At 47.7% G+C, this 25,219-nt stretch overlaps 1 protein-coding gene across 1 annotated transcript; it reads left to right on the top strand.

The window, feature by feature from the left end:
* Nucleotides 1-23,693, top strand: LOC122389895. The gene is made up of 11 exons (XM_043382366.1): nt 1-368; nt 1,542-1,628; nt 10,450-10,533; nt 10,668-10,815; nt 12,396-12,538; nt 12,827-13,013; nt 13,370-13,525; nt 14,065-14,193; nt 21,277-21,445; nt 21,846-22,204; nt 22,457-23,693. Exons 2-11 carry the CDS (start codon nt 1,570-1,572, stop codon nt 22,703-22,705), a joined length of 1,683 nt encoding a protein of 560 aa, XP_043238301.1. The 5' UTR covers nt 1-368; nt 1,542-1,569; the 3' UTR covers nt 22,706-23,693.
* Nucleotides 23,694-25,219: the final 1,526 nt, after the last annotated feature.

Below are 25,219 nucleotides of genomic sequence, written 5' to 3'. Positions count from 1 at the left end.
GTCTCCTCCCTCGTCACCGCCGCGGAACACGCCCCACCCTTCCTCACAAAGACGGAGAGCGGCCGCTCCCCTTCCGTCGGCGCCGACGGCCTCGTCCGCGGCTCCTTTGATGTCGTCGACGCGCGGGGACGACGGCTGTTTTTGCCTCGGTACGGCCTCTGGCGCCGGGTCGGAGTCGGTGTGAGGCGGGTTGTGCCGCGCTGTGGTGCAGGATTTCTATGCCGGAGGGTGTATGCCGCTGCACGGGTGTAGTGGGGGTACAAGAGGTCGGTCGAGTCACTCCGCGGCTGAGCGCTCGCGAGCAGGACGCACAGGCGGTGCATTGCTGAGATCTACTACGATCTCCGACGGCACGACACAACTTCAAGGTTAGTCTAGCATCATTTTTCCGTCTAAGATAAAAATATTTGTAGGAAGAAACTCTTCAGCAGTTTCCGCATTTCCTGTATGTTTGATGCAGTCTTGCAATGCAATCCAGCCATCCAAGAAACTTTGCGCGAGACGTTTTCTTGGATGGTTTTCTTGGATAGCTTGATTTCATCGAGGGCTTCTGTTTTAAAGAAAATTTGTAAGCTTTGCTGCACTGTTCAGTAATTAGAACTGCCAGTATTTCAGTACCTAACGTGTAGTTAATGTTATTGTATTTTATTTATGCATATTTCGGCCTTTTTTAAGCAGATAACGAGCGATATTAAGAAACATACAGGAAATAATATCTAGGACTCTACCGCGACCAACCGCGACGAAATATTTCTATCTCGAGTTTTCAAAGAATTTCATGCACTCGGCCAAGGCCTCGTGCATGAAATCCTTTGAAAACTCTCGATAGAAATATTTCGTTTTCGCGGTATCGTCCAAGAATGTATATTCGAGTTCAGAAATTTACTAGTCATTTCACTTCATATTTCTTTGTAAATATTAAGCTTAAACGCCATTATTTTCTTGATATTTAACTTTGGTTTCTCAGCTAAATGATAGTCGCAAAATATTGCTAACTTCTTTGCTAGTTTATAATGATAAGAACAAATAAAAGAACAAAAAAAATGCAGCATTTTGCCGATACTCCTCCATATACCTAATGAAGCGAAGGGCTGCATGGCGCAATACACTGAATAGATTAGCACTGTCTCTAGCTAAATTAGCCCGTCGACGTTCAAAACACTCCAACTTAATTTCTTAGTAAAGACAATTAATGGCAACACGAAATTTTTAAACGGCAAACTCAGCATTGCTTTCGATAGACATGGAAAGTGTAAAAAACATAAGAAAGCAAGGAAAATGATTTTATAGCTACATCTTACTCACTCACGATTCTTATGAGCAGGTGTCGGTCATTTTCTTCATTTTGGCTTCTGCTCCATGGACCTCTGGTTCACATGTTTTCTGAATGGTTTGACTTTTGACAGACATAACTTGAACCATAAGCTGCCGGTTATTTTCAGTCCTTTGTGATTTTCATCCCGAATGTTTTATGCACGTCATTTTATGTAATGAGTTTTATTATGTATATCCCACATAACCTTGACTTCCTTTGCCCACAGGTCAACGTCTCGGCACCACTGAATCAAGATGCTGCGCTCACTGCTGGTGCTGGCCGCGCTGCTGCACTGCGGAGCGGCTGTGACCTCGTAAGTACCGATCACTGACACCGCCCGTTACATCTCGACACTCAAAACAAACCAGCATGCACCTACAACAAACCGGTGTGTGATCAGACAGTGCACCCTCTCCAGTAAACCGATAAACCGGGGCACTAACAGACAATCGAATGGACACAAACCGACACAAACTAACATACAATCACATGGACAGACAAGTACACGAAGTGGCTAGGACGGCAGGACGGAACTGTCCACTATGTGGTCCTTCCTTATCAGCCTGCCGGATGCGTGCGTCCGTTTGTCGTTGAAAATGAGACCGCTTCCATCTGTCTGTCTGGCACCGACAGTCGGCCGACCAGGGTCGGAGATGGGGAGGGGAGGGCAGGAAGCTTGTGTTCTTTTTATTTGATAATATTTTGATGTATAGAGTTGTTAATTGTCTTTTATTTTTTTCGACAAATCTTTATAACTTTTCCGATTTAAAAGATGCATCGGGTTCTTTTATAAGAAAATTGTTTTGAATATTGGCCAACGCATTTACATATTTCAGTTGCACCCGATGACGGGCTGAAAGTCAGTACCGAGATATCAATCTATTTACTAAGATATACGCGGGTGCTTCATAATTCATTTTTGTTTCAGAGTTATGAGTTTACATGAGCTTGAGCCCACGTTTTTAATTTCTTCATGTTTTGATAATGCCATGCCTACATTCAGAAGTAGACATTGGGTCATAACTACATGAGGTTTTACCATAAGCAATGCGTCGATCCAAATGTTTAGAACGAGACTGATCTGTTTACCAATAAAGTCCGGGACGGTAAGAGTAATAAGAACATGCAAATAACAATCCACGATCTCAGTGTCATTCATGTAAACGGATATTATCATAAAACATACCTCATGCACTATTTATCCTACCACGGCAGTAGGAATAGCACGCCTGACCGCGTTGGCCTCCTTTGTGTTCGGCGGGTCTGCCTACCTCCGCAGGCCGTGCATTGCGGGCCTGCCTACCTTTACGGCGTTCGCGGCGGTACGAGAATCACGTTGACATTCGATGCGTCAGTGGTATTTAGGTATCGAAGTTCGGTAATTGAGGTTGAACAAGGCATCAGATCCTGGCTCGCAAGCCGTAACAGCTGTTGTTGGCACATGAGCTGTGAAAACAGCCGGCTACAAGAGTTCCTTGTGCGGTGCGCCAACAGGTTATTCAAACGGACATCATCTGACCGCCCTCAGTCACATGAAAACAGTCTGTTTTTAAGCATCAGTAGTATCAAGCTTGATGGGTCATCTCTTCGAAGTTGTATGGGGCTGTCGGAAGCAATTACCGTTCCATAAAGACCATATCTTTCTTGAACGTTTTTCGGGGAGTCCGTCTTTGTGACGTCACGTACCCGGTCCATCAGTTCTGACAGACGTCAGCTGGCCATTAGTCGGGGAAGGGGCGCCAGGGGGCCAGGGCGAGGGGAGACACCTCTCTGTCTTTCTCTCACCCTCCCTGAAAGGGTCAGTGGCAGTACGGTAAATATTTATCTCCGCTCCCGTCCGGATATGGCTGCATAAACAGCAACTCGGGAAGAGGGCGGGTACAGGGGCCTCTTCCTTGCAGCAAGAGGGAGACATAGGGGTGTCATTCGTACGGGGAATCACACTTCGGCTTTTAGTTTTCGGGAGGAAAATGTTCTCAAAAAAAGTTCTTAGAGAGTCTGTTCCTGTCTTGATGTCTTATTTTAATCCGCTTGAAAGAAAAGCTGTTTCGCTTTTCATGAGCAGCAAAACAATGCGAAAATAAACTCACCTCATTATACTCCAGAGGCGGATCCAGCTCAGAGGTTTGGGGGGGGCAAACCATAAACATTTATCGACTCTTTCCATGCATCGTCCATATAGTCAGGGGAAGGAGGCCCAATTTCGGGCCGAATAACGCAAAATTGGGTAGAGCTTAGCAAAGGGTGGTTTCTGGGACAAAAATGACCGCTGAACCCGAATCTGACCGGTGCGCACCTCTAACTAATGTTGCACCACTTCCAGAGCACGTGCAACTGCGTGAATCTTCTTTTTTGAAGAATGGTACCCTTTTTATATATTTTAAAATAAAATTAATAGTGTAGTTGTGTTGTATTCCAAAACTTTAATGTTGTAGTCAAAATTCATTGCATAAATGAAAATCCTAGTTAACACATATCGCAGACAATCTATGACGTCACTGTGACGTCATTTATTCGTAAACTGACGCGAAAATGAGGTGTGACAACAAAACATTTAACTTTATTTACAGGATACGCTCATTGACGGGTTTAAAATGCATTGAGCATGCTCAGAAAATATCTCGCCGTTGCAAAAAGTAAAAATCGTCTGAATGGAGGTACCATTTTGGCCTACAGGGGGCGAAATCCGCGGAGTGTGCGTTTTTACCCCAAATAGTTTTTGTGCAATAACTTTTGATACAATGCTTGCATTTCGTCCATTTTACCATCGTTGTGATTCTCTCACCGAGACGCATCGAATAGTATGCAAATTGGCTTCGATTGGTCAATATTATATTTTACCGCAGTTCATGAGCTCAGGTCGATTATCACGCTAGTGAAGGTTATGACCTGACTGGAATCGGTCATGTACTTTACCAATCGCTTTGGATTATCAAGATAATCGCATAGAAAATGCTTTCATTGCTCTTATGTGGTTTGATCAAAAGCTATAGCTGAAAAATTAGCGGTGGCTCTGTCCTTGTGAATCCTTCCTATCAAAAGGTTCGGACTAAATTAAAAAAAAAAAATGCTGATGACGTTTTCAGGACGTCACATGACAAAATTCAAAGGTAGGTATAGAAGTCGTTCATAAATGTATTGGCGCCGCAAAGCATTCGTAAGGCATGCAGTATGCTTGCGAGATTTTAGAATTAGATGTGTGCTAACAGGCGTAGTTTTAGTTTATTACGTTGGCATACGTACCTAATAAGGTGGGCGTAAATTTCGTCACAGAGGGTTTCACATGTGTTATGTCCCAAGTTCTCATCAATGTCTTGTGGTTATTCATGTTCTTAGACGTCCCATACCCGAGCATTGAAGAACACGCAACAACTAACCGGAGAGAATTTGATTCATCTCTTCTGTAACTATACACACACACGCACAGGCGAACACACATATTTTAGCACGGCTATTATCGGGAGGCGTTCGGCTGCCGGCCGCCGGCACGGTGACTCTGTGCACCCTGGCCGGTGGCCTTCGCCCAAGACGTCTGCCTCGTCCATCCAGCGGACGCGTCTCGTCGTAATGGTACAAAATGTTCCGTCCCATTCTATACAGTGTACAGTACACGGCATATGTACGCACATAGGTAGTATCCCGAGTGATTGGCACCGCCGTTAAGTTGTACGACGCCAACCAGACGGTACACTCGGGGGCAGATGGATTTCCACCACTCCCTACCCATCGGGCTCTCATGCCTCAGCACTGGCTGCTGCCAGTGTTGCCTGCCCTCAGCACTGCTCAGAACTGCCTGCCAGTGCCAGTGCTGCCAGTGCTGCCACTGCCAGCAGCCAGTGCTGAGCCATGGGAGCGCGATGGGCGATGGGTAGGGAGTGGTGGAACATCAATCTGCCCCCGAGTGGAAGTCGCCGGCCAGGTCGACGGAGCAGAGCGACTGGTTGTTCTCGACGCAGGACTCGGATAGATGCGCCTGTTCCGATGCGTCAGCCGGCTCTCCCTTCTTCTTCCGCGCACTGCCGGTCGTGACCTAGGGCGCGGCAGACCGGGGCTGGTCCACAGGTGGCGTGGTCCACCCCACTCGATCGAGGAACTCCGTGACGTATTTAGCCGGCCCCGAGAGCACATCCTAGAGGGTGGGGAGCGGCCCCCAGAGCCGGGTTCGCGTTCTTGCGCGGCCGGGCACTCGCATAGCAGGTGCGCGACCGTGTCCTCTTCGCCGCACTGTCCGCAGAGAGGGCTGGTGGCCAGGCCAATCCTGAAGAGTGTGGCCCGGACCAGGGGTGAGCAGCCGCTGCGGATCTGCGAGACAGTGGTCTGTCCCCATCGGCCGAGGTCGTCGTGGCCAGGGGTGTTCTCCAGATGTGGGTGGTGCTTGGAGTGATCGAGGGTGAGCAGGCCGGTTCAGTGTCTGATGGCGATGCGCGCACAGGCCAGGTCAACTGGGATCCGACGCTGGTCGCCTGATGTCGCCGCGATGTTTGCTAGGCGGTCCGCTTCTTCATTACCCTCGACCCCCGCGTGGCCCGGGATCCACTGGAGGCTGATAGCTCTGCCCCCGGCCGCGGCAGAGTGCAGGAGAGCCCAGATGCCGTGTCAGGGCCGATTCCTGCGCTGCCGGGCCTCGGCTGAGCAGTTGGAGGCCAGACAGGGAGTCCGAGTAGAGCAGGACAGACCGAATGGCAGCGGGGGATGGCTCCGGCTGTCCCAGGAAACATTTTAACGCCTCCGCCATCGCCGCCAGCTCCGCCTGCATGCTGCTGCATACGACTTCTGCCGGTGCGGTACATTCGATCTTGCGCCCCTCACGGTGCAGTTCGAGGAGGGCTCCTCCGCCGCCTTTCTAGGTACCGTCTAGGGCAGAGCCATCAGACCAGATTGTGAGGTCTGGATTTGGGTAAACGGCCAGGGCCTCCAGGGTTGCAGCCTTCCGTAATTCTGGTGGGTCAGTCCTCTTGGTAGGTTTCGGAAGCTTCAAGCCGAAGTGGACGTTGGTGTTGTACTGCTTCCACGGCGGTTCTCCCTGGTGCAGTGTTAGTGGGGCTACGGGCACTCCACCCAGTCCAGCTTCCTCACACACCCACTTCCCCACTCGTCGGAAACAGGGTCGATGCTGGAGGCCAGCAACGTCCTCATCTGGCGGCGACGGCGCCGGCTTTCCCACCTCCTGGGCTTCCTGTTTCTTCCGCATCCAATGGAGGTGGGCTCTGTACTGCAGTCTAGGTGGCGGTGTCTTATCAATGAGCTTCCGGGCGGGATCGTCCGGAGGGAGTCGCGTCAGGCGTCCGTACTCCCGGCCTGCCAGCTCCTTGGCCCGTACTGCCAGCTCCGGCTCTCCCTTCTCCAGCAGCCGCATGCTGGTACTATTCAATCTCTTTTGGACTCAGACGGGCGAGTCGGGAGAGCTCCATATTCAGCTCGTCGTGCCCGTCATCATCAATCTGCAGCTTTGTCTAAAACGGTTCCATGTGTGCACCAAGAGCATCTGATAGTGTCGAGCCGCATGCATGCTGAAGGTGTCGCCAAGCTTCAACTTTATAGGGTAATCACGAATCCATGCTCCTTAACCCGCGCCCCGCTGGGCTATTCAGCCATACGCGCCCTGCTGGGGGGGGGGGGGGGGCAGATTCTGCCCCCCCTGTCTAACTTCCGAACCGATGGTCGTAGAAAGACGGGGAAAACGGCAATCGAAAGCTCTCAACAAGGCGGACCTAAAGAGCCCAAATTTTTTTGCTTAAGTAGGTCAGAGGTCAGGTCAAGGTCAGGTCAAGGGTACAAAATGCAAGTTTCTACAGTATCGGCCTTGCACCGTAGTTGCCGAAGAATGGACTGAGACTGATTGCCCAAAACGTGTTCTTAGACTACCAAGACAATATTCGTTGCATGCGATGTCATTCAAAGGTCAAGGTCAAGGTCAGGTCAGGTCAGGTCACCAAAAACAAAATATAGAAAAGGGCATGTGCGACACATGTTTTATGGGTCATTTTACTCATAGAATTCAATAGGCACACTCAATAAGTGATATGGACCACCTCTGGATGAATTTCAGGTCGAGGTCAGGTCAAGGTCAGGTCAAGTGAGGTCAAATTTTGAAGTTGGTTGTTTAGGCCTAAAAAGGTGTCTATCCGATGCAGTTTTTCACGGCGAATCGAAAGGTGCTATTTTTGTTTCCGTACGAGGTCTAGAACTTCCAAAAAAATCATTTTTCAAAATTTGTGTGTGTCGTGACGTCATAAAATTTTGAATAACTCCCACATTTTTGAACCGATGCTTCTAAAAATTGGTATGTAGGTGCACATGGACTACTGCTCTGACATATATTCCGGTTTTTTCGATACATTAAAAATTTTCGATTTTATCATTATTTTCCCCAAAAAGTCAGTTTTTTGAAAAAATTTGGGCCAAAATCCAAAATTTTCAAAAAACCGAGATAGCCATTTGATAGACAAAGTAGAATCACGTATAACCTTTTTTGTTGCGTCTTGATTCCTTTAAAAATGAAGATGTTAGCGGCGTTTGAAATTTTGCCGTTTTTGAGGCGAAAATGGCGAACATGACGTCACAAAAACGTCAATTTCTCAAAAAAATTCCAAAGGATTTCGCTCACATTTTCAGGGAACGTGTCAAATTGATGTATGATAAGGTACTGAAAGTTTGACGTCGCTGGCGTAACGCGTTTAGAAGTTATTGGCGAAAAACGGGAGGGGGGGGGGCAGATTCTGCCCCCCCCCCCCAGCGGGGCGCGGGTTAAATGAATTTTCACTTGCAATGTAGTCCCAAGAAAATGCACTTCACGCAAAACAGGTTTACGAGGAGGCATTCGGTTGTCAGATCATTTTTGTAGGTACTGTTTTGTTCCTGCATCGTCTATCGTGTGGTCTCGCTTCGATCTTAGATTGTTTTCCTCAAATATCCAAGATATTTCACTTTCGTACAAAGGTTATTTTTGCCCTTTTGATAAACCACAGCTGTTTATTTTCTTTCCCAGTCTTCATGACAAGCACAATTCTGGATCATTTTTTATCGCTTGCCAAACGCGCGTAACGACTAGGCTGAACCCACGCTGACTTTCCGTTATTCATAGGAATGGTTATTTACTTGAAATAAATAAAAAAATATACAGTTTGAACTATAAATAAGACCAAAGGAACGATATTTAGTCAATTCAACGCCAACAGCATTTTTATTTAAATGCCGTCGCAGCGCCAGAACACGGTAAAAATGAGATAAAGATATCCTGTTTCACGTGATTTATCAATCTGCTGTACTACTTCATCCAGTTTGACCAAATCTGTCAGGTGGTGACTTGGACTGTCACGTTCTCAACGTGACTCACATGTACCTCTGCGAAAACGATTTTAGCATGATTCGACTCAGAAATGTTCATAGATCATGTTTGATTATTTTCCCTTCTCTGATTTGCATACGACTGGAATAAAGTTAAATGCTTTAAGGACAAGACGACTTTTTCAACTCATTTATAGGTAAATGACGTCACGGTGACGTCATCGGCTGTCCAAACATTGCAAAACTTCAGCTTCCAATTACGCCATGTGTTTTTAGCACAGGGACAAAATCTCAAAACAATATCTCAAATATCAACAGCGTTACACTGCAATTCATTAAAAAGGTACCATTAACCAAAAAAGATGAACCACGCAGTTGCACGTGCTCTGGAAGTGGTGCAACATTAGTTAGAGGTGTGCACCGGTCAGATTCGGGTTCAGCGGTCATTTTTGTCCCAGAAACCACCCTTTGCTAAGCTCTACCCAATTTTGCGTTATTCGGCCCGAAATTGGGCCTCCTTCCCCTGACTAATAGGCGTAATGTTAAAATCATGCCGTTTGGGGGGGCAAATGCCCATTTTGCCCCCCCCCCCTGGATCCGCCACTGTTATACTCCCCGTTATACGGCTGCAAACGAAACATTGCGTCGCTTTAGTCGGGAAATTTGTCCGTTACTGGACGGAGACACATATGCACATTTTTTTTTGTGTGCATTTTTGTGAAAGTTTAGTCTCGTCGTAATCTTTGTTTGGAAGCTCATATCTTGATCCTCGCACTTCATGTGAAGGGATTTGCACCGAACATAAACAAGCCGTTCGTCAAGCCGTCTATGCAAATCATGTAAGTTTATGCAAATCATGACGGCTGTCTGTCATGATTAGCGAGCGTCGAGCTCCACAACTAAAGCGAAGTCCTTTTGTTAGGTCTAGGCGCACTTTACGTCTTTACCTCACTTTGCATGTGCGTATTGCGACTATTGTGCAAGACGACTATTGCGACTGTTACCTATCAACACAATTCCAAAATATTTGACAATACCATACCTACCTTTGAATCTGTAGCTAGGTGGTCAATGGGACCGATGTGAGTGCCAAAGGCACGCGCTATACAGAGCGCTGGACGAGGGACTCCATGTTTAACAAACAATGGCGATTAAGTGCCTCAAAATTGCCTTTAAAATCGGTCTCTAAGCCATCAATTTATCCTTCGATAGCTAAAAAAGAACGTCAAACCGGCAGGGGTACACAGCAGGCTGAAGATACATTGCATTTTCCAACTTAGCGAATCTCTGCCCCTTCCAAGTTGCTGGCCACCAAGATCATTCACCATCTCTATCTCAAACCGAGAGACCGGCTGCGCCCGTTGCTGGGCGTTACACTGACCGTTGACCCCGGGTCTTTGTTTCGACACACTGCTTCCCGTGTCAGACCGGTCAAACGTGCTGCTGTACCAGTCTGCAGAAAGAGAAACTCCGTCAGTCAAAACGGGACAGAAAGTGCAGGTGTGAGGGTTTACTGAACTGTTCTCTGCAGTCTGCATGCGTGTTCATCTGTCTGTCTGTCTGTCTGTCTGTCTGTCTGTCTGTATGCTTGTCTGTCTGTCCGGGGGATGATTATGATAAGGACGTGGTCGAGATTTTCGGAGTGTTCCGAGACTTATTTCACACATGCAATGTCAAGAAGTTATTTTGATTACAACAAATCAACTTTATCGAAAGCCGTGGCACTGTCTGGCGATTGGCACCGAGCTGTTTGGTGTTGCTGCGGTCTGGACTACCGTCATCATTGACAGCAGTGACAGAGCACTGACCTACTTCAACTGACACGGTGTGACCTGTTGCTGTTGCAGTCTGCAGGACATGGAGACTGCCATCGTCGGATTGGACACAAAGATGCGGATGGTCGCCAACAAACTCCATCGCCACGAAGCCAGGTAAGCAAGGCCAGTGTGCCAGTCGCGAAGCCTATCGGAAGGCCAGCCACATTCATTACTCTGAAGCCAAAGTTTCATCTCTCAGCCTACAGCACAGGATCACTAAAATCCTATATCCCGCCGTTTGTCTGCAGATCACGACAGGTGAATGACGTCACCACCAAAACACTGCGTGCCATCGTCACCCAGACCGCCGGTCAGAGCCGAAACGTGGAGAGCATCGCCGTCTACATGGCCAAAATGGAGGCCAGGCTCATCAAAATGGAACAGGCCCTGGTCAAGGTGAGCTAAAAACATAGACATTTTTACAAATGCGCTGTTTATGCCTGGACATTCACTAGTCCCGATAGGGATCATGTCGGCGAGTTATAACTTATATACGTACGAGTCGTACGGTTACTTCTTTTCCTTTATTCGTGTAGTGCGTATTTGAAAACTGGATTGTCAGCTTTTATTTATAAGATAACTCAGCGAATTGATATTTAGGTGTGACAGGGCATTGGGGGGCGGATATGTGAAACGGCATTGAAGCCATGGATGGAAATACAGGCAAACAGACAGGCACATTCAACTTACTACCATTCGACAGAACAACATTCATCCGTTCAAGCCCCAATTCTCTGTTCTGCAATCACCAAAAGGGACTGATGCCCAGTGCCTGTCCGTTAGCCACCACATGATGCTAATTGGTAACACGAGAAGACACCTAACCGCAACGACCAGCGCCCTCGCTATCAAGTTTCCAAATCCTGTTCGTCCGCCCGTCTTCACGGGAACTGCACATCACTCACTGGATGCAGCGTCTCTTTGTTGATGTGCCGCTCGCCCTGTGGCACGTGCCGCAGGACACAGAGGTGACCTCGGTGACCCCTGATGACGTCAGAGTGCGGTGACGGTTGAGAGTCATGAGCAGGAGTTGTCGGGACAGGGACGGCCACTGATGTCAGATCTGAGAGATGAGAGGCGCCGTTATCTGCGGACATGAGGTGATGATTCACACAGGATGAGTCTGTTTGTGTAGCTGAAGAGAGTAAGGGAAGGCGGGCGCTAGCTGACATGCAGAATGCAGATGATCTGGTGGTCATAGAGAACACATGACCTCAAGGTCGTTGCTTAGGAGTTTATTTTTATTTGTGCTTTCTGCGGCTCAATGACTCAACCGTGCACCGTGGTGTGTTTATTCGATGTTAGTTATGCCACATGATCTCAGACTGACAAATTTGTTATATAAGTTTATTGCCCGGGGCTCCTTTACAAAACAAATTTATGAATGTGTTCGCTGAGAATTAGCTTCCATGACACGTAAAACGGTATTACAAGTGGAAACGGACGATTTTCTTTCTGCGACGGCTCAGGCACTTATCCAAATACGGGAACTAAAGTCAGGTAATTACTCGGGATAATTCTTCTAAGCCTGCATGAATTCTGCTGGACTTTGATCTTGCTGCATATACCAATAGTATGAGCCGTTTCTGGTTTTTATTATGATATGGGCTCATATAGTTCGAGCATAATAAACAGATATGCATCACTGCAGCCCCACTTCGGTGGGTCACATGAGACGAAAGATGTGGCTGTCATGGTGTGGTCACATTGTTCGTTGACATGGTATGCAAACAAGACGTCAAAACGGCGTCAACATACTCCGTCATCGAACGGCTCAACCGTGACACTCAACTTTGCAAGGATGACATCCGAGTTTGTCCTTTGTGTCAGGTTGTTTGTGTTTGTTGAATGCTGCTTTGCTTAGCTGAACACGTTGGAAGACTGAACTCTGTTCCACTGTTTGACAACAAGCCTCGTGTTGACGATGCCTCACAATTTGCAGCGTCTTATTTTCATTTCCATTTTTCCATTTTCAGAACGACCGTAAGATGGACCAGCTGTTGGACCTGGTGAGGGAGCAGGGCACTGGAGCGCTGCAGGCGAGGGCCGGCAGGGGCTCTGACACCTCGGATGAGGTGATGACCAAGCTCACCACCCTGGACGGCAACCTCAACCACAGGTTAGACTGATAAAACGGCTCGGAGATCTGTTAGACAGCTTCCGAATTCATGAAGCTATGGGAACTTTGGGTATCTTTTAATTGCTACGTTATATCGAGAGGGCATTCGAGCAGTACTAGCTGGCTATAAATATTCAGTTTTTGTCATTATTTTTTTTTAGTGAGATTTATTCACGAATTCACATCCAACATATCTAATTACTTGGTTTGGGTCACGTTCTTACGTTAGTTTTAGCGTGATTTTTAGACGTTCATCCTAGCTTATTTTTTTACGTCTCTCCAAAACAGGATGACGGCTCTGTTCAACGAGGCCATCACGTCGCGGGAGACGGTGATGTCGCACCTGGAGAGGCAGGACGTCATGATCAACGACCTCAGCAACAGCCTGGGCAGTGCGTCCGGCTTCAGCTCGAACCTGCAGAAGACGTCTACCTCCCTGCTCGACACCGAGGCCAAGCTGGCCAAACACACCAAGGTAATGGGGATGAAATCAGGAATGGGTCGCCAGCATGTCGAGTTCTAATGAGCTAACGGCGGTATGTTTAAAACTTGATTAAGGACGATTAATTCGAAGGATTGATAAAAATTATCGCTTAAATTGTGCAATTCAAGGGATTGAAGAAATGACGAGCAGCGCTCATTTTCAAGCGGGATATTTGAATAATAAAATCAAATTTCAAATTTTATGACATGACCAGTGAAACGACCCTCACGATACAAGTATCAAAATAACTCGCCAGGTCCAACTCCGTTGACTCCAACCCGTCCCCTACCGACCCTCATTCAGCCCGACCGCCCCGTTTGACCCGACCTGACCCCGGTCACTCGCAGGACGCCGAGATGATCCTGACCCAGTTCTCGGTCGGCGTCGGGGTGCTGATCGACAACTCGCACAAACTCGGAAACGACAGCCGCCTGGTGGCTGACGACGTCAGCGCTATTCGTCAGGACCTGCAGCGTATGGAGGAGCAGATGGACGCACGACAGGTCAGTCAGTCTGTCTCTGTCTCTATCTCTGCCTCTATGTCTGTCTCTGTCTCTGTGTCTGTCTCTGTCTCTGTCTCTGTGTCTGTCTCTGTCTCTGTGTCTGTCTCTGTCTCTGTGTCTGTCTCTGTCTCTGTGTCTGTCTCTGTCTCTGTGTCTGTCTCTGTCTCTCTGTCTCTGTCTCTGTCTCTCTCTGTCTCTGTCTCTCTCTGTCTCTGTCTCTCTCTGTCTCTCTCTCTCTCTCTCTCTCTCTCTCTCGCTGTCTCTCTCTCTCTCTCTCTGTCTCTCTCTGTCTCTCTCTCTGTCTCTCTCTGTCTCTCTCTGTCTCTCTCTGTCTCTCTCTCTCTCTCTCTCTCTCTCTCTCTCTCTCTCTCTGTCTCTCTCTGTCTCTCTCTCTCTCTCTCTCTCTCTCTCTCTCTCTCTCTCTCTCTCTCTCTCTCTCTCTCACTTACAATTTTAAATGTCTTAAATAGTTGCGAGGAGTTGGTAAAAAAAAAAACGCTCATGTGATACTGATCACTAATTTATGATTTCTTCTCTAGGTGGAGCTGTTCAGCAGCCACTACCAGACGAGCAGCAGTCAGAACGGAGATCTGCAGTCGCAGTTGCAGCAGGAGATCGCCACGGTCGTCAATTCAACCTCATCCGAGCTGAGCCAGCTGAAGACAGAGGTGAGCTTCAGAGCCTCAGAGCTCCAGATTCTCAGAGCTTTAGAGACCTAGAGCCTTCAGTTTTCATATCATCTTTCAGAAGAGCCACAGATCCTCTTTGAGTGTCCCGTGATTTTCCTGCCCAACTCCTGCCTCAGAGTTGCGGTGGCTGGCGACGGGGATAGGTATGCTGTGCCGGAAAGCACGCGTGTCGTGCGGAACAGTCTACCTCTCCTGCACAATCTGCTGAGTGCTGAATCGGACCGGGTCGAGAAAATATTGTCTCGCTTGCCCGGCTCATGAGTCAACTCATAAGCCATGTCCGGATTCACTAACTATAGTAAACTAGAGAGTTGCGGCAGGTCAGCCGAGGCGAGCGGACGTGCGCGCGTGCGCTCCGCGCGTGCCGTCAAGTGAGAGCAGTGAGCGCGAGGCAGAGTGAAAGAGAGTAACCAAAGTGCTGTGGTTTTGGTTACATGTTAAAGTGCCTACGGTGACTGGCCGTGATGACAAAACAGAGGAAAAGAAGACACGAATCGGGAACTCCGGAGAAAGAGGAAGGAACGATAGAAGAGCTCAAAGCCTTCATAGAGGAGAAAACCGGTGAGGCTGTAACGGAGATCAAAAGAGCTCTTGATGAAAGGATAAAGGCAATAGAACAATCTTTGAGCTTTGCATTGGAAACGATTACGGTAACGACACAAAAGGTGAACTCGCTGGAAAAGGCGCTAGCTGAACTGCACAACGATTGGCAAAATCTCGCGTACAGAGTGGCCAAGCTAGAACAGGAAAAAGAGGATAGTGAGAAACTGAGAAGAAGAACACAGCTCATTTTCTCAGGGAGGGACTTGCATATCCCACAAAATGAACGCGGAATGATAGCGGCAATGTCAGCGATGATAAATAGAATGCTGGAGCTCGAAGTACACCCAGCTCATATCATTTCCGCAAAAGTCCTGCCACGAAACCGAGTGCTGATCACTTTTGCCAGTGACGAAAGGGGATCAATCAGAGATGAGATATTTCGCAACAAGTACAAGCTGAGAGGTCACAAAGTTTTCATTAATGAAAACCTGACCCCGATGAGGCAGGAGGCGTTTCAATTACTCCTCCAAGCGCGAAGGGAAGGAAAAATCTCAACGGTTATAACCAGAGGAGGAGAAGTGCTGTTTGCAAGATCAAAAAATGAGCGACTCATGCGGGCCAAAAACAGAGAGGAAGCAGAACACTTCCTGGCACAGCTGGTGAGAAATGTCTCTACAGAGCCGGTGCCTCCCCCAGCGGCGGGTCCTGGGGTCGCCCCTGAGACCGACCGGCCTGGGTCACGTGACCCTGGGCGAGCGGGTGAGCTGCCCGCGGTGTCCGGTCCCTCCGTGCTGGGAGAGAGCGTGGGAGCCGAGCGGACCACGACTCTGCCTACGTGCGAGCTGGGTAGCGAGGCCCGGGAGCCGCCTCTGCCGGAGCAGACGAACGCCGCGGCGGGCCCCCGGGCGGACCAGCGGGATGTCGACATGCCTGACCCGTCTGACGGGACCGCTGGGGCGGCGTCTTTGGTCGGGCATAGGAGGAACGGCTCGGGGTCGCACGGAACCCCTGGCCTGGAGTCGCCTCTGGCACGGCGTCCCGGCGGCCAGGGGGAGGTTAACCAACGAGACGCCGACATCGACAGGAGAGAGCAGCCGGTGGTCAACGGTGAGCCGTCCGGCCGGGGCAGCGCGCGCGCCCTCCCAGTGCACCTGAACTCACCTCCGTGTGGGGATGGGAGCTCGGGTCAAGCGAGGGCCAGAGGTGGGGTGGCTGGGGCAGGGAAGGGGAGGGGGACCGGTGGTGTGCGCGATAGAGTGGTGAGGCGGACTACAAGCGTTCCTCCGGGACAGAGGGACGATGGGAAGGCGCAGGCAGAAGTAGAACGACATCTTTCGAGAGAAGGAAGAAGTGAGGGTCAAGAGGGCGCCTACCAACGGGCCCTTCTAGCAAAACAGGTTTATCAGACTGATAGAGATAAAGAACAACGGGAAGGTTTGGTGCGAGGGGAATCGGGTTTGAGGAGAGGAGCATCTGATATACGCTCCTACCTGAAATGAGGTGCCATTCCAAGTCAATCAAGGCGGTTAGGCTATATATGGATAGGATAGGGATTACCTGTATAGAGTTGTGGGCTAATGGGAACGAGGGAACGAGGAACACATGTCAGTTGCTCTTCATACAACCTTTGCCATGGCATACACTTTCGCATGTATATTGTATTTGTCTTAAACGACAGGCTACAAGGTTTGTACCATGTTTGTTTGCTACCATGTTTCAATGTACCATCGCGCTTAAGCGGAGTCTCTGTGGGTCAAGGCAAGTTGTGCAAAGGTCTGGAAATAAGAAAGGAACGCAAAAACTTCACCATGAGTGCAATTAGATTCGCATCTTTTAATTGCAGAGGGTTAGGTGATTTCAAGAAAAGAAAGGATGTTTTCCAATATCTAAGAAACCAGGACTTTCATATTTGCTTCCTACAGGATATCCACTGCAAAAAGATAGGGGTGCCTTATTTTAGGAACGCTTGGGGATCATCAGTCATAGTAGCACCATACACGCACAATGCAAGAGGAGTCGCAATACTTACGAAAAACTTAGACGTAGAATTCGGAGAGACAATGATTGATGAAGGAGGAAACTTCATCATTACAAAGGCAAAAATCCAGAAAGAATTCGAATTATGTCTGGTAGCAATTTACGGCCCGAATACAGACGAGCCCAATTTCTTCGAACTTTTGAGCGAGAGCATTAATGCAACCATAGAGGACGCAGATACACCAGTCGTTATCGGGGGTGACTTTAATGTAACTCTAAATCAACAGTTAGATAACTTTAACTATAGAAGAGAAAACAACACTCGAGCTAGAGAAGCAGTAAAAGCAATGATGGTACAAAATGAATTGATAGACATATACAGAGAAAAAAATCCTGAAAACCGAAGATATACTTGGCGGGTTGGAAACCCAATAGTAAAGCAGGCGAGACTGGATATGTTTCTTACTAGTGCTGCTCTGGAAAGTTATGTTGATGAGGCGGACATTCAACCAGGTTATAGATCGGATCACTCCATTATTACATTGACGGTGGACTTCTCAAAGCAGCCGAGGGGAAGAGGACTCTTTAAATTCAATGCATCATTGTTAAGAGACAAAAATTACGTCAAAATGATAAAAGATACAATAAAGAGTACGGTAGTAGAATACGCTCTTCCCGTATACGCACATGACTACATTTTGGAGACCTCAACAAAGATAGAAATGACAATTGATTCATCTTTGTTTTTTGAAACTCTGATGCTGACGTTAAGAAGAGAAACAGTCTCTTTCGGCATTAGGAAGAGAAGGGAGGAACGAAGGCGAGAAAACCAATTGGAAAGAGATATACTTCTTTTAGAGAAAGAGCTTGACGCTTTAGGTACTCACTCATTGTACAATCAGATACAAAACAAGAAAAAGGAATTGGAAGACGTAAGGAGGATCAAGTTGGAAGGGAGTTTGGTTAGGGCGAGAGCTGTATGGAGGGAAAATGCGGAAAAACCAACAAAGTATTTTCTTACATTAGAAAAAAGGAGGTACGAAAGTAAGAGGATACCATGCATCAGATCGTCAGCAGGCTGCACAAGGAATCAAATAGAATTTCTTGATCTATTCCGTAGATTTTATCAAAAAACGTTCAAAAGTGAGGATGAGTTTTTAGAGGGAGTTAATTACGATGAATATCTATCAAACATGGATATTAAAAAAGTAAATGACCATGACAAGCTCAATCTAGATAAGCCGTTGAACATGCAAGAATTAGGATCAACGCTACAGAGAATGAAAAATGGAACGTCTCCAGGTAGTGACGGTTTTTCCGTAGAGTTTTATAAATTCTTCTGGGCAGACTTAAAACACTTTTTTCATGCTATGGTAGTTGAGAGTGCCACAAAGGGTACAGTTCCTCTAACTTTAAAAGAAGGAATAATCGTGTTGTTACCTAAGCCAAATAGACCCAGAGATTTGATCAAGTCATATAGACCAATAACACTCCTAAATACTAGCTACAAAATCATTTCAGGTGCTATTGCAAATCGATTAAAACTCGTGCTAAGAGACATAATCATTCGAGGATTGCCAGTCTGCCTATTTAAAAGGGAGATTTATTGGGGACAATCTATATTATCAGGATGATTTACGACGTTATCCAACTCTTGAATCAAGAACAAAAGAACGGGGTCTTAGTAAGTCTGGATATAGAAGCAGCTTTTGATTCAGTCAGTTGGACTTTCATTAAAAAAGTCCTGGAGCAGAAAAACTTTCCGCATAGTATTACACATTGGTTCAACACACTGTATGCTGGAGCTTTTTCCAGAATTTTGTATAATGGTCATTTGTCGAGTAAAATAATGCTAACAAGGTCTTGTAGACAGGGGGATGCGCTAAGTTGTTACTTGTTTATTCTTGTGATGGACGTTTTAGCGAAAAAGATACGAGGAAATGCAGCTATCAAAGGAATTAAAATAGACAATGAGGAGCACAAAGTGCTCATGTATGCAGACGATACGATTTGTTTACTCGAACCAGAGAAAACAAGCATGATGGAACTCTTCCAAGAGATAGGATGGTTCGCGAAGTATTCGGGACTAAGTCCAAACCTCGATAAGACTCAAGCTATGTGGATAGGGAAGGCATGCAGAGAAAATCGTTTTCTTCAGAGAAATTTAGCTGTAAAGTGGAGTGAAACGATTAAAGTCCTAGGGGTCACTTTCGATAATGAACTGCAAAAAGTAACAGAACTGTACACAGAGAAGGTAAAGGAAATCAAAAGAGAAATAACGAAATGGAAGTTCAGAAACGTATCACTGGAAGGAAAAGTGGTAATAATAAAATCGATGCTGATCTCCAAGATTAGTCACCTGCTCACAACGCTCCCTGACCCATCAAAAAAAAAATATCAAAGATCTTAACAAGACTCTTTTCAGCTTTCTGTGGCATGGAAAAGGAGAAAAAATCAAACGGGAGTCTTTGATGAAAAACCATCTCAATGGAGGAGTGGACATGGTTGATTTAACAAGTTATATGAGAGCCTTGAAGCTATCTTGGATTAGGAGGTGCATTGTAAAGCAAGGAATATGGAACGCAGTTGCACAGAAAAGTACGGGTAAAAATATATATTTCTGGCAAATGGGTCAAACAGCTTTGAAAAGAAAGGCATCTCGTACTAAGAATCTATTCTGGAGAGACGTGATGATAGCATTAGCAAATTTCAGGGAAATATGCTCACAGAAGCTAGGTGTCGTGGAGCTAAACTCCACAGCTATCTTTTTTTCTGATACTACTAAGTTCAAAACTTCATGGATTGAAGAATGGTATGTCAAAGGCATCAGATCGTTGAATGACTTATTAAAAACAGATGGATCTTTACTAGGTTTTGAGGAATTAAAACGGACCTACAACATTACAACCACTTTTCTGGATTATGCAACACTAATAAGTAGCTTACCTAGAGAATGGAAGGAATCGGGAGAAAAGGTGAAGTTATTTGGACCAAGTATAGATCCATTAATAAGCTTGATTATTTCTAGAAACACGGGTACATCACATTTAAAAAATGTCTTCAGACAGGAAAGAGTGAGAGATGTCAGAAACATATGGGAAATGTCCTGGGAGAGAAGGCTGGGTCAAATCGATTGGCAGCAAATATACAGAAGTCTCAGGGGCACTCCACAGCAGTATAGAGCAGTTAGGTATAAAATCATTACAAGAACAGTAGGAACAAACAGCTTTCTGAACAAAATTGGATTAATGGGAACCGATTCATGCAGTTATTGTACGGAGCGTGAAAATATAGAACATAAATTCTGGTATTGTTCGAGGATTAAGGCTTTCTGGGACAATGTTGAAGCGTGGTTGACCAGAATTCAGATAAACACACCAGAAAGGATAACCAGGGTGAAGGAGGTAATTCTAGGCGGCACAGAAAATGCGATTATAAACCATATTGTTAGTGTAGGCGTGTACATGATTTACTCTGGGAGGAGACTTTCGGTAGACACACTTATAACCATACTTACGATAGATCAGACAAGTGAGATGTATTGGGCAAAGGTGAACAATAAAATGAACTCTTTTAATGCTAAGTGGTCGACAAGAATAGGTCAGAGAAGGGGCGAAACCAACTGGCTCCTTGGCTCGCCTCGGCCCACAGAGCATACCGCAAATATATGATAGTGTGTGTGTGTGGTTCACGGTGATTGTATAAGAAATGTATGGAAAAAACTGCAAAAAATCAGCCACCGCTCCCATGACCCATCCGGGCCAACCCGGGACCGGCCTCTTTGACTGGGGCCGGTCGGCCGGCCGGGCGTGCGGGGCGCCGGCCCTACAAGTCGACGGCTCGCATGCCCGGCCGGTGGATAGGGGGCGCCGCCCGCGATACCCCTTCGCCGGGCGGCGCGGGCGGTGGCTGATGGCCCGCCTGGAGCGCCGGGGAGGTAACCCACAGCTCTCCCCGGCTGGGGAGGTATCCCCCAGATCTCCCCGGGGCCGGGGCGTTTTCTTTAGTCCATGATGGGACAACGCCCCGGCTTGGCCAGGCGGGCCACACCGCGTCGCGTGGTGGTGGCGGCGAGCTATAGGTATTTTTATAGCTCGGCCGCCGCCCAGTCAAAATGCAGCTGAAATGTGGCTTCCGTTTTTGTGTATATTGCCAACACTGTATGTATATGCCAGCGTGTACGCTTGCCAAATATTACTCGCACGTTGTGGGGGTTTTGAAAGCCCTATTGTGTCGGTGCATATCAGGCGTTTGCGAGTTTAAACGCCTCAATCTGGGGCGCTTGTTTAGCATAGACGGAAAACCGGCGTCAGAAACCATGACATGAGATTGTCCTTGTTGGGCTGGAGAGCCTTCGATTATTATAGATGTACTTGTGTCATATTTGTACGATTTGTCAATAAAAGTGAAAAAAGAAAAAAAAAACTATAGTAAACTAAATTGTCATACATATTAAACGTTGTTACAACTAATACACAGGATGGTGTAAAAAAAAACGTTTTAAATTTTGACCGACTGTATGGTCTCCATGTCTTGTTTCAGCTGAAGGAGATTGGCGAGGAGCGTGACCGCATGGTCAACACCCAGGTGGAGACGCTGAAGGAGGGCCAGGCGCAGCTGACCAACATGGTGCAAGAGTCGATGGTGATGGCTGAGGGCCTGTACGACAGAGTCAGCCAGGGATACGACGAGCTCAAGGGAGAAATCCAGGGTACGTATCGGCTCAGTGGGCGTGTGGGCCGGTCAACCGTCAGTGGCGGCGGAACACCTCAATTAAGGGGGGGGGGGCACTGCCGACTTTTGGTCCCATTCTTTCCATGCAACGCCCATAGGGCTAATGTTAAAATGCCAAAATCAAAGGGGGGCACGGTGCCCCGGTGCCCTCCCCGTTCCGCCGCCTATGTCAACCGTTCTAGGATTTCAGTTAAGTTATTGAATAAGTATGATTTTGTGACTCCGCAAGAGAAACTTCAACTTTTATAACGAACTCCCTGCAAACGTTTCTTTATGTTTAGTTGTCTATCCGCAGTTGAGTGTACTCCTTCCTCTGCTCCTTGCTCTGTGACCGCCTTGGATGACCTTTGATGACCGTTTCCCCTGCTCTGCGGCAGGTCTGTCCAACCTGGAGGAAGTGATGGTGGACACGGCTGACAGCGTGCTGGACACCAAGCGGCGACTCGAGTACGGCGTCCAGCAGATCCTGCTGGAGGTCGAGGCTGCCGTCCGGGCGCAGGGCATCAAGATCAACGGCACCTTCTCCTCCAAGTTCGGCACCATCTCCGAGGAGATTCTGGCCAGCCAGTCGGTGGCGCTGAACAACATGACCAAATCGATTGAGTCAGAGATCGCTCAGGTGTGGCGTCAGATTGGAGTTATGTATCAGACCCTCTCCACGTCTGCTCAGGTGCTGGACAAGATTGACGACAAGACGACGCAGTATGTCAACGGCACACTCGAGAAGACCGAGAAGGTAAGATATAATGTATATTATAGCAGCATAGCTAAACGGCAGCGAAATTATAGCGGAATTATTTAATCATATCTGCTTGAATGCTCGAGCTGTTGCTGAGTCTTGAAATCGGTGAACTTAGATATTCATATTTTTTAGCTGTTTCGTTGAGATTTTATATCACAATGAATATTAAGATTATTCAATAAGCAATAAAATTGGCTGAGACCGTTGACCCGTTAACCGATGTAGCCCCTCTCTGCGCTTGCCCAGGTGGACGGCACTGTCGGCGACGTGGCCAAACGGGTCGGCGAGGTGGAGGAGAACCTCAACTTCCTACTGGGTCGTCTCTCGCTGGTCGTCTCCGAGTTCAACCAGATGAAGTCGGGCATCGGCGCCGAGCTGGACCTGCTGCGCACCAAGTTCAAGTCGTTCGGCCCCGGCAAGGAGGGCGAGTCGGAGCAGGCGACTCCCGACGTACCGGGCCCGGGCGATGAGCCCAGAAAGGTGCCGATCGTCTGAGCCGGCGGCTATAGAAGAGCTTCCAGCGGAGCAGAGCGTGTAGCAGGGCGATGGTGAGGTATGAGTCGTTGAACCGCTGCAGTTTGCCGGTGTCAGTGTAACTCGCGTGCCTTATTTGGCTGGCTACATCGAGCAGAGGTCAGTGTCAGGGATTGCGGCTTGCGAGAGGCCGCCGGCTGGTGCGCCGCTTTTACGAGGTGCTTTTTGTACATCTGCTGGGCGCCAGATGGTACATTTGTAGATTCTGGACTCGGTGAAGCGTGGTTACGGTTTTAGTTGCCGAGGCCTTAGCAGCGACCGTTTGTGCCTTATCTCGTTATTTACGTAAGTTGATGCAAGCGTGCACCACTTTGCTAGACGTTAACAGCTTCAGTATTTTTCCTGTAAGGGATACGACGTAACACGATCTTTTCTCGTGCTTTTAGGAGGCAGTCTCTAGACACATGTCTCGTTTTCACGGCTGCCTAGCATAAGTGTGTGCTGTAATACGAGTGCCATATGTTTTGCCGTGAGTCAGTAGTGTTTGTGTTTCTGTGTCGTTTTGGTAGAGAGTGCGGTCGTTTGAGGTCACCGAGCCGTTTTGTTAGTTCGCTTCATCTCGAAGGCTGTCGTTTTTCTTGTTTCTCGTGTCATTGTCCTGAGTTTGGTAACAACGTCCCTTTCCCTCTGCTCGAACTACGCAATGCGGAGGCTGCAACTGGGCACTCGAATGGCGTCTTATTAAAACCTTCCCCAAACATACGCCAAATAGTTAACTACTCGTGGGCATGATCTTCAGTACTGCAAGCAAGCCTGCCGGCTGCCGAGCTGTCAGTGCAGGACGTTTACACTGCAGCGAGTGGGGAGCGGTCTTGCGGAGCGGAGGGGCCCGCGTGCAGTGTCCTCTCTTTGCTAAACTGTGTATATACAATCATTGTCGGTTGTCGGTCGGCGACCCCTCTGCCCGTGTGAGATGAAATATACACAACCATGGCTCGTTGTCACGCCAGAGGGTTTGTCTGGACAGAGACGACGGACGAGACGGCGGACCGAGACGAGGCCACCAATGGATGGGGCTATTCAGAAGGCATATAATCAGTGGCGGATCCAGGATTTCGTCAAGGGGGCATACGGTATTGTGGTGCCCCCTGGCATTTGGTGCCCCCCCCCCCTAAAAAATCCACGAATTTCGGCCACTTACTTTTCGGGATGGTGCCCGATCAGACCCGGGGATAGTGCTCCTTCAGATCTCGGAGTTCGGAATGGTGCCCCTGGAAAGTTGGAATGGTGCCCCCGGAGACAGACTTCAGGATGGCGCCCACGGAGACTTCGGGATGGTGCCCACTCTGCCCTCAGACCTCGGGATGGAGCTCCCGTCGGTGACCTCAGTGATGAATTAAAAAAAAAACTCCGTGATGGTGCCCCCGGGAGGCCCAAGGGGGGGGGGGCATCAGGCATGGGCCATGGCCCCCATGGCCCCCTCTGGATCCGCCACTGCATATTGATATGATACGCCCTAGGCTGGGATGAAAATGCAGGAGGTAAGCGGACCGGGCAGAGGGGGATATCAGGGAACGGATGGAGAGAATAGACGGAAGGGGAAAGCTGGCTAAATCGGTAAAACTGCCTTGGCTAAATCTAGTTAGGCCCGAGTTTATCGCCTATCGGAGACATTTGCCTTACCTTTTTTTTTGAAGGACCCTCCCACCTTCAAAAAAGTTAATGAATTGGCATGAAAGTGATGTCGCTCGGTTCAGAAAGAGCAAAAACGAATATCTACCAAATTTCATCGAAAAATATTCACCGGTTTTCAAGATATTAGACTTTTACTTTTGTTTACTTTTTGGGATCTCCGCTGTTCCTAGCGACTTTATTTGAAAGTGCGGCATTTGTTGCGCGCAAAGCAGCATATACCACCGCGTGCTACCAAACGTTTTAGTAAAAGATTTAAAATCGTTCGATCTCCGCTGACGTCACAAATTCTAAGGGGGCATACGAATGCATTAGCCCCTTAGAATCCGAAAACTGCAAGTTTGAAATTCGATATCTCCGAATTAAAGCATTTTTCGATGTTGTGAGTGCCCAAACCGGTATTTTCAGGCCATGGCCACCAATTTGGCTATCTCAACTCAAATCTAATGTTAAGGTGGGAGGGTCCCTTTAAACAATAAACATGCTGAGTTCCCACGACCTTGAAACCTATCAAATCAAGGCATTTGAAAAGGATGTTTCAAATTAGAGCACATAGCACAGACTCTAAAATACACCATTGAAATAGCTGTAGAATCTAGCTCAGCTCTGTGTCTGCATGGCTGATTGCTGAAGCAATATCGGTTTGTTATTGGTTCGACAGTGTCGTGTTCACTTGTTCAGGGTAGTGGGGCTGTAATTTTCTAAATTTTGAAGTCAAAGCTGCTCTGAAGTGATTCACTTGAATGTTGTAGCAAAATTTTAAAGCAGGGGCGGATAATTGTCATAATCCCAGGGGGTGCTTTTCTAGCATCTGGCGAGTGGAAGCTTCGAATTCTTGCGTAG

Source organism: Amphibalanus amphitrite, unplaced genomic scaffold (assembly GCF_019059575.1).
Source record: "Amphibalanus amphitrite isolate SeventyFive unplaced genomic scaffold, NRLGWU_Aamphi_draft 000375F_arrow, whole genome shotgun sequence".
NCBI lineage: Eukaryota > Metazoa > Arthropoda > Thecostraca > Balanomorpha > Balanidae > Amphibalanus > Amphibalanus amphitrite.
The sequence above is the reverse complement of the archived record's forward strand: the minus strand, read 5'-3'. Positions and strand labels throughout refer to the sequence as shown.